We start from the raw sequence: 9,363 nt of genomic DNA, 5'->3' as shown, positions 1-9,363 counted from the left end.
TGCGCCCATCGTGGGCACCCGCCCGTGCCCCCCTCCGCGTGCAAACCCCCCCCGTGTTCCCCCCCGCCCCTGCCCCGCGTGCCCCCAGCCTCCTCCCGTGTCTCCCACCCGTGTCCCCCGCCCAGGCCCCGCCCCCGCGCGCTGCGTTCCCGCGCCCGCCCCGCCCGCTGCTCTCGCGAGACCGGCCCCGCCCACCCCGGCCCTGCTCGGCGGGTACCGGATCCGGTTGCCGACCCCCGTTACCGACCCCGGCCATGGCCGACCCCAAGTACGCCGACCTGCCCGGCATCGTGAGTGCGGGACCGGGCCGGGGGTCTGAGGGGACCGAGGAGTCGGGGCGGGGCTGGGGGGTCTGAGGGGAGCAGGGGCCGGGGGAGAGTTAGGGGTCTTGGGGGCCGGGGGGTACTGAGGTGGTCTGAGGGGAACGGGGCGATCTGGGGGTCTGAGGGGAGTGAAGGGGTCTGAGGGGGCCGGGGGTCTGCAGGAGCTGGGGGTGTGGGGGAGTGAGGGGACTGGAGGGGCTCGGGGTTGTGAGGGGATCGGGGGCTCTGGGCCAGTCAATGGGGCGTTTGGGGAGAGCGGGGCTGTCAGGGGCGGGGAAGGTGTTGGAGGGGGCATGGGGGGGGATGGGAGGCATTTGGGGTGTGTGGGGGGATCTGAGGAAGCTGGGGCTGTAAGTGGGGTGTTTGGGGAGCTGGGGGGTACTGGGGACTGTCTGGGGGGGAACGGGCGTCTCTGGGGGTGTTGGGAGTAGCCGGGGTATTTGGGGCGATTGTGGGAACGAGGGTACCCGTAAGGGCCCAGGGCGTTTGGAGGTGTCGGGGGATGGGGGCGGTGAGTGGGGTGTCTGGGGACAGCAGGGGTGCCCAGAAGGGATGCGAAGTCTTTGGGGAGGGGGGGGGCGTGGGGGCCGGTAGCTGCCGCGGGCGTCTGTGGGCTGAGGCGGTGCCCGAGGCTGTTTGGGGCAGTTGTGGGGCATTTGATCATAAAGGGATAATAAATAGCCAGGGAGAGCTGGGGTTTCACCGGAGCCCGTTTGCGCCCCAGGCCTGGAACGAACCCGACGTCTACGAGACCAGCGACGTGCCCGAGGACGACCAGGCCGGGTTCGAGGCGGTAAGGCCTCGCCGTGGCCGTGCTGCGGGGCGGGGGCGAGCAACTGCGCCCGTGCCCCCATCCTGCAGCCGTCCGGCGCAGCGGGACCGGCACTGCGGCAGGGAAAGGGCTCCTGTCCCTGCATGTGCCCCTGCGGTGCCACGTCCCCCCCACGGTGACGTGTCCCAGCAACGCGCCACCCCCATCTCTCAGCCCGCCAGTGCTTCGGGGGGCCAAGGAGCGAGGGCAGGGTGCAGCCCCCACCCCACGCAGGGTGGGTGTCCCCATCCCCGGCGTCCGCATCCGGCATAGCGTGGCCGAGGGCAGCAGGAGTGAGCAGGGCTGGCCAGCCCCCCGTCCCCTTGGCTTTGCCCAGGCGGTGCCCTGGCGGGCAGCACACGGAGGACAAGGGGGGCCTGTTGAGGTGGGTTCACCCCCAGAAAACAGCTCCAAAGGGCGGCGGGGTCCCGCAAGCCAGCCCCGTGCCAGAGCCCATTGCGCCCAGGCCGTGGCCGTTGTCCGTGGGGCTGCTGCACGGTGGCTTTGACGTGGGGTGACAGCGGGGGCCCGTCCCCGAGGCCTTCACGGCACGAGGGGCGCACTGGGGGCTGCATGGTGCATCTTGTCCCCGCGGTGCAGCCAGCGTTTGCGGGGGACGCGGGGTCGGCGCGGTCCCACCGCGCGTGGGCTGGCGAGGCACCGTGCACCGCGCGCGGGGCAGGGGCACGCCGGGCACCCGGCCCCCAGTTCTGGGCGGGCAAAGAGATCCCTTGCGAGAGCCAGGGCAGCAGGACGGACTGAAACGGGTTGTTTCCACCCAAAGTTGCCCCTCTCAGGCCTCGGTCCCGCCGAAATTGTGCCCGAGAATCGAGCGGTGCCGCACCGGTGACTCCCCAGTGTTTTCCCTCCCGTGCGACCCCCACTGCAGGCAGGAGGCAAAGGGCTGCCGGGGCGTTAATTGCTGTCATCTCCTCTCCTGGGAGCCCCTCGCGCAGCTTCGTTGTGTTTCTTGGCCCTCGCGCGCTGAACTGACCTGAGTTTTCCCACCGCTCTTCCCCTCCCTGCTCCCCACCTTGCCTGGACGCTAGTTTGCACAAGTAAGCCCGTTCGCTGCTTCTGGTTTTGCATGCTGTTTGGGGTTGATTTTTGCATGCGGTAGACGTGCACGGGGTCCCGTAGCCGCTGCCTGTCGCTCTGCGTCGCATGGTCCCGGCTGTGGGTCAGCCCGCCGTGGGGCGGAGGGGAGGCAGCCGGCAGCGGCTCTGGGTCCCAGGGTGCGACACGATGCTGCTGCCACCTCCCTGCTCTCCCTTGCCCTCTTTCGCCTCCGCCCTGCCTGGCTGCACGCGCTGCCCTCCTTGTCCTTCGGGACCCCCAGGGACCCACGGGCCCCCCACGATGGGTCTCGGCCACGCCACGCTCCTGCCCCGGCGGCCTCGTCCCCCCTCAGTGATGCTGCCTGCGCAGAGGGGTGCTGCCCAGGGCCGGTCGCTGCCGTCCCACCACCGCAGCCCATCCTGGCAGGCTCTGCAGCACGCTGCGGGGCTGGGCAGGACACAGGCAGGCGAGAGGAGCCGAGCTGAGCCCCCGCCCCTGCTGCCAGCACAGCACGGGGCTGGCCGCTAAGCAGGGCAGAGCTCGTGCCCCTCCAGGGACCAGCATCGGGGTTTTGCCCCCCCAGGCCGCAGCCGATGCCTCCCTCCTACCCGCAGGAGCCCCGGGGACCTGCCAGGCGTTGGGCTGCTCTGTGAGGCCCCGTCCTGCCCCAGGCTCTGCTCACATCCCCCCCAGGGGAAAAGAAGAGCTGGAGCTGGAGGGAGGTTATCGGAGCGGGGGCTCGGCCGTGTCACGTCCGGACTCCGGCCGCAGCGTGCTCCCACGCTTTCTCTGGGCGCCTTGACCACCCCTCGCGGTGGCCGCGACCGGCGTGTCCCCAGCTGCCGCCAGCCCTGGCTGCCCCGGGGTGCCCGGCCGAGGGGTCCAGCCTGCCGCTGCCCCTGCTCTCACAGCCGCTGCCCCCCCACCGCTGCCCTCGCCTCCACGCTGGCGGCCCCCGCGTCCCGCATGGCTCCTGAGCCCTCGCGCGGGGCCACCGGGCAGCAGCCTCAGCGCAGGGACGTGGGTGACGGCGGGCCGTGCATGGGACAAACCTTCTAACGTGATTTTTGTCTCTCTCTCCCCCCTCTCCTCCTAACCTTGCTCTGACTTTCTCACCTCTGGGAAACGCAAGGAGCTGGTAAGAGCCCGTCCGTCAGCTGCCGTAACCCTGCGCTCTGCTCACGGGCGCTCGCCACTGCCTCCCCCCAGCCGGACGGCCCCCCCTAACGCTGCTAGCACTGCTCCCGCTGCTCTCACCCCTTCTTGTCCACCTGCAGTGCGCCAGGGCTCCCCGAAAGCGCTTCAGGCCACGGCCGGGCGCAGGGGCTGGAGAGGGGCTGCCGTGGCCCAGGGCAGCAGGTGAGGGGGGTCCTTTGGGTGCCTCCCGCAGGCTCCTGCTGGGTCGGGCCCCCCCACCACGGCGGGCCGCGAGGAGAGCCCAGACTCGTGGTCCGCACTCGCCCTGCCAGGCTCCAGGCAAAGCCCCTTTGGTCTTTGAGGGGGTGAAGTCCCGCAACCCCCCAATGCCCCCCAGGTGGTGGGAGCCCCCCGAAACGTGGCCGCGGGGCAGTTCCAGCCCTGCTGGTCCGGGGGCCGCCCCGGCAGCTCACAACGCGCGTGGGCTCAGCAGCACGTTTCCTGATACTGGTCGTGGGGCTGCCGAACGGTTTCGAGCCTTGGTGTACGCTTGCGCCCCTGGCCCCGTTGCCAGGCCCTCGGGCAGGGTTTCCTGCCTGCCGGGCCAGGCCAGGGGTCCGCTGTCCCCGCACCAGGCCCTGGGGACGTGCCGCTTCCTGGACGGCCCCCGCTGCCCTGTCCAGACTCGTTGCGGGGTTCCGTCCCTGCGTGTCAGTCCCTGGGGGCTCTGCCCCTACCCCGGGAAGGATGGGGCCGCCTTCGCCCACCCCGTTACTGTCCATCCTCTCCCCAGCGCTGGCCCCAGATGGCCGCCGGCGCTGCAGGGAGGCGGCAGCTGTGCCGACAAACCCTCGCGGCTGCCTCGTCGCTAATGCCGAGCGTTGTGTGCAGGAGGAGCTCAGCAGCACCAGCGTGGAACACCTCATCATCAACCCCAACGCCGCTTACGAGAAGTTCCGGGACAAGCGCCTGGGCACCAAGGGAGTGGGTGAGCCAGGGCGTTCGGGGAAGGGTGGGCTGTGGGGAGCCTGGGTCACTGAGCTGACCCCAGGGAGGGCGCAGCCGCCGTAGGTATTTTGGGGTGACACCCTGCTCTTCCTCTTCCAGATTTCTCTGACAGCATCAGCAAGACCAGGACAACGGGCTACGAGTCCGGGGAGTACGAAATTGTGAGTCCAGAGCGCGTGGGGGTGTGAGCCACCCCAGCGCACGGTCCCTCGTCCCCACTCGCCCCACGGTGACGTCCCTGCCCAGGGCCACAAATCCCACAGAACCACAGGAGAGTGGAGGTGGGAAGGGACCTCTGGGGGTCACCTGGTCCGACCCCCCGGCTCAAGCAGGGCCACCCAGGGCCGGTTGCCCAGGACCGTGTCCAGATGGCTTCTGAAGAGCTCCAAGGACGGAGGCTCCGCCATCTCTCTGGGCAACCTGTGCCAGTGCTTGGTCACCCTCGCGCTAAACAAGTGTTTCCTGATGCTCAGGGGGAGCCTCCTGCACTTCAGTTTGTGGCCGTGGCCTCTGGTCCTGGCACTGGGCACCACTGAGAAGGGCCGGGCTCCGTCCTCTTGGCACCCTCCCTTCAGGTGTTGATAAGATCCCCCCAGAGCCTTCTCTTTGCCAGCGTGAACAGTCCCGGCTCTCTCAGCCCTTCCCATTCGGAGAGCTGTTCCCGCCCCGTCAGCATCTTGGCGGCCCTTTGTTGGACTCTCTCCAGTATGTCCCTGTCTCTCTTGTACTGGGGAGCCCAGCACTGGACACCACATGCCAGGTGTGGCCTCACCAGCGCCGAGGAGAGGGGAAGGATCACCTCCCTCAACCACAGCACTCCTAATGCTGCCCAGGACACCGTTAGCCGCCTTTGCCGGATCGTGTTTAGCTTGGTGTCCACCGGGAGCCCTGGGGCCTTTTCCACGGAGCTGCTTTCCAGCTGGCTGGCCCCCAGCGTATCCTGGTGCCGGGGGTTGTTCCTCCCCAGGAGCAGGACTTTGCACTTCCCCCTGTGGAACTCCATGAGGTTCCTGTTGGCCCATTGCTCCGGCCTGTCCGGGTCCCTCTGGACGGCAGCACGACCCTCTGGCGTCTCGGCCACTCCTCCCAGTGTGGTGTCATCTGCAGACTTGCTGAGGGGTCGCCCAGCCCCATCATCCAGATCATTAATGAAGACGTTAAAGAGGATCGGACCCAGCACGGACCCCTGGGGTACACCGGTCATTACTGGCCTCCAACTAGACTTTGGGCCGATGATCACCACCCTCCGGGCTTCGCTGTTCGGCCGGTTTCAGTCCACCTCACTGCCTGCTCCTCCAGCCCGGACTGCAACAGCTTCTCTTGGAGGATCTTAGGGGAGACAGTGCGAAAGGCTTTCCTGAAGTCCAGGTAGACGGCACCCACTGCTCTCTCCTTGTCTGCCAGGCCAGGCGTTTCATTGTAGAGGCTTATCGAGTTGGTCAAGCCTGACTTCCCCTTGGTGAAGCCGTGCTCATTTCTCTTGATGATTTTTTTTGTCGTTCATGTGCCTGGAAATGGTTTCCAGGGGTAGCTGCTCCCTCGCCTTCCCAGGGAAGAAGGTGAGGCTGACTGGCCCGTGGTTCCCTGGGTCCTCCTTCCTGACCTGCTCGAAGATGGGGCTGACACTCGCTTTCCTCCAGTCCTCTGGCACTTCTCCCAGTCACCGTGACCCATCAAAGATTTTCGAGAGCGGCCTTGCGATGCCATCAGCCAGATCCCCCAGAATATTTTTCTTCCAGTCCAACAGTTCCTGTAGGGACACCTCTTGCCCCCGGGCTGTGTAAAGGGGGTGATCGCTGGGGAGGAGCAGGGCAGCAGCAGGGCCCTGCCTTGTGCGTCTCCCATCAGCCAGATCCCTCAGCACTCACGGGTGCATCCCCTCTGCCCGTGCACTTGGGTGTGTCCAGTTTCCTTAAGAATTGGACCCCGGGTCCCCCGCCTCATCCAGCAGCGGGCCCCCGTTTCCCCTCGCCATCCGTCTGTCACCTGGGTGCTCACAGAAGCCCTTCTTGTTGCCTTGGACATCCCTGGCCAGGTTGAGTTCCAGCTGGGCTTTGGCTTTCCTAACCTCATCCCTGGCTGCGCAGGCAGTGCCTCTCTCCTCCTCCCGGGTTCCCTGCCCCTGCTCCAGGCTCTGCCTCCTTCCGTTCCGTGCCCGGGCTTGGCCAGGAGCTCCTGTTCGCCCAGGCAGCCTCGCGGCTTTTTTGCCCGACTGCCCACTCACTGGGACGGAGCGCTCTGGAGCTTGGAGGAGGTGATCCTTCAACATGAACCAGCTTTCTGGGGCCCCTCTTCCCTCCGTTGCCTGATCCCAGGGGACTCTTCCAAGCAGACCTTTGAAGAGGCCAGAGTCGGCTCCCCTGAAGCCCAGGGCTGTGAGCCCCCTCCTCCCCTCCCTCAGCATCCTCAACTCCACCATCTCATGGTTGCTGCAGCCCAGGCTGCCTTTGGCCTCCACATCCCCAACGAGCCCCTCCTCGTTGGTGAAGACGAGCCCCGGTGGAGCCCCCCTCCTCGTTGGCTGCTCTGTCACTTGGAGGAGGACGTGGTCGTCGATGCACTTAGGAGCCTCCCGGGCTGCGTACGTCCCGCCGTGTCGTCCCTCCAGCAGGTCTCTCTGCAGTCCCCCTTGAGGACCAGGTTCCTGTGAACATGAGGCTGCTCCTACCTGTCTGTCGAGGGCCTCGCCCACTTGTTCTCCCTGCTCAGTCCCTTTTCTTGCCTTTCTGCGCAGCTATGGGCGGGCACCCAGGGGAGTCAGGTACCGGCGTCCCAGCCAGCGCCCCCCGCCCTGGGTGCCTGGTGCCGCAGGCAGGCCGTGAGCACCCGCCTGACCCTCTCCTGTTCCTCTCCCTGCAGCTCGGCGAGGGTCTTGGTGCCAAAGAGACGCCCCAGCAGCGGTACCAGCGGCTGCAGCACGAGGTGCAGGAGCTGGTTAGGGAGGTGGAGCAGATCCAGGTGAGCACCACCCCTGCCTGGGGAGCGGCAGGGAGGCTGTCCCAGGGGGGTGACACGGCCACCTTTCCTCCCCCGCCCAGAGCATGGTGAAGGAGTCGGCGGCGGAGGAGGAGCTGACGCCCATGGCCTTGGCCAGGCAGGTCGAGGGCCTGAAGCAGCAGCTGGTCTCCAGCCACCTGGAGAAGCTGCTGGGCCCCGCCGCAGCCATAGACTTTGCAGACCCCGACGGCGCCCTGGCCAAGTGAGTGGGGTCCCAGGACCCCGGGGCCGCAGCTCGGGGAGCGGGGGGAGGATGCCCGTGTCCCCGCGGGGCGGTGCTGGGCCCCGTGCCCACCTGTTCCCCCTGCCCAGGCGCCTGCTGCAGCAGCTGGAGGTGGCGAAGTGCAGCAGGGCAGCGCCGGGGAAGAGCCCCGCCAGAGCCCCGGCGCCCACCGGCGACGCCGTCACCTTCGAGCTGTACTGGAGGCCGGAGCAGGAGCAGTTTGCCCAGACCGCCAAGGTGAGCGTGGGGAGGGGGGGACGCTGTGCCTGACCCCAAAATGGGGCGTCCGGCCGTCTCACCCGCCTCGTCTCCCCGCAGATGGCGGAGCTGGAGAAGCGGCTGGCGCAGCTGGAGGCCACGGTGCGGTGCGAGCCCGACAGCCAGGTGAGGGGCCGGGGGCTCCCGCCCTGCCACTCTCCTGCCCCCCAGCCCGCCCCACTGATGCAATTTCCTTCCCCACAGAACCCGCTGTTGGTCGGGCTGAAGGGCACCAGCCTCGTGGTGAGTCGGCAGGGGGTGGGGGGCATGCAGGGACCCTTTCCCCCCACCCCGTGCCCATAGCACTTGGGGTGGGCAGTCCCAGGGTGCTGCCGTGTCCCCCCCTCACCCTGCTCTCCGTCCCCAGGAGACCGTGCAGGTCCTGCAGGCCAAGGTCAGCATCCTGGACGTGGCCGTGCTGGACCAAGTGGAGGCCCGGCTGCAGGTGAGGGAGGACAGAGGGAGGGAACTGCACGGTGGGTGTCCCGGGGCCGTGGGAGAGCCACGGGATGGCACTGGCCAAGGCCGTGAACTTGGGGGTGCGCGCTGCTGGGTTTGGGGTCTCACATCCGCTCCCCCCTCCCCAGAGCGTCCTGGGGAAGGTGAATGAAATTGCCAAGCACAAGGCAGCCGTGCAAGATGCCGACACCCAGAGCAAGGTAAGAGCTGGTGTGGAGGGCCCCCCAAAGGCAACCCCGGCATGGCGGGGGATATATGGAGGCCCCCCTCCGGGCTCTGCTGACCCCCCACTTCTTACCCTGTCCCATCCCCCAGATCCACCAGATCTATGAGACGATGCAGCGCTGGGACCCCGTGGCCAGCACCCTGCCTGACGTTGTGCAGAGGCTGGTGACCCTCAGGGACCTGCACGAGCAAGGTGAGGGGCTGGAGGGGACGCTGGGGACAGTGGCATGGTGTGAGCGGGAGCATCTCGGCGGGGCAGGGGGCCCTGCTCCCCCCCAGTGCTGAGCTTTCTCCTCCCTCCCAGCCACACGGTTCGGGCAGGTCCTCATGCACTTGGACACCACGCAGCAGGAGATAGCTGGTGCTCTCAAGGACAACACCGTGCTGCTGGCGGAGGTGGGTCCCACCGACACCCACTGGGGTGGCGTGGGGTCCCCAGCCTGCCCCCCTGCTCACCCCCTGCCCCACTCACCCCCCCCAGGTCCAGAAGACAATGAAGGAAAACCTGGCCGTTGTGGAGGACAACTTTGCGGACATAGACGCCCGCATCAAGCGGCTGCAGAAGTGAGAGCGCCCTGGAGACCCCCCGCCCCGGGCATCCCTGCCCCCCCCCGGGCCCTGCGACCCCCTGGGAATCGCTCCCTCCCCCCGCAGGTACCAGCGCCTGCTCGTCCATCCCTGGCTCTGCCCCCTGCACAGCACGGGGGTGGAGGGGTCCTCCCCAGCCCTCCATTCCCACCTCGGGGGGGCTGTCTCCGTACCCCCCCGATTTACCCCAATAAACCGCTCAGCTCAAAGTCCATCCGTGTGGGCATCTCCTTCGGGCGCTGGGGCACGAGCGGGGCCCGGCCCCCGGCTGTTAA

General features: G+C 67.9%; 1 protein-coding gene across 2 annotated transcripts; it reads left to right on the top strand.

The window, feature by feature from the left end:
• The first annotated feature begins 214 nt into the window (after positions 1 to 214).
• LOC140644491 (dynactin subunit 2-like) lies at positions 215 to 9,302 on the top strand. 2 transcript variants are annotated; one of them, XM_072847364.1, is made up of 14 exons: positions 215 to 290; positions 1,048 to 1,116; positions 4,222 to 4,318; positions 4,438 to 4,499; positions 7,198 to 7,296; positions 7,377 to 7,537; positions 7,648 to 7,795; positions 7,877 to 7,942; positions 8,021 to 8,059; positions 8,184 to 8,261; positions 8,404 to 8,475; positions 8,591 to 8,693; positions 8,805 to 8,896; positions 8,982 to 9,302. In XM_072847364.1, the coding sequence occupies exons 1-14, from the start codon at positions 255 to 257 to the stop codon at positions 9,066 to 9,068; spliced, it is 1,209 nt and encodes a 402-aa protein (XP_072703465.1). In that variant the 5' UTR covers positions 215 to 254; the 3' UTR covers positions 9,069 to 9,302. The 2 variants fall into 2 exon arrangements, with proteins under 2 accessions (XP_072703465.1, XP_072703463.1); XM_072847362.1 differs by having other exon boundaries at positions 7,877 to 8,059.
• Positions 9,303 to 9,363: the final 61 nt, after the last annotated feature.

Source organism: Ciconia boyciana, chromosome 27 (genome assembly GCF_034638445.1).
Source record: "Ciconia boyciana chromosome 27, ASM3463844v1, whole genome shotgun sequence".
Classification (NCBI taxonomy): Eukaryota; Metazoa; Chordata; class Aves; order Ciconiiformes; family Ciconiidae; genus Ciconia; species Ciconia boyciana.
Note: the sequence above shows the minus strand (reverse complement) of the source record. Positions and strands in the feature narration are given on the sequence as shown.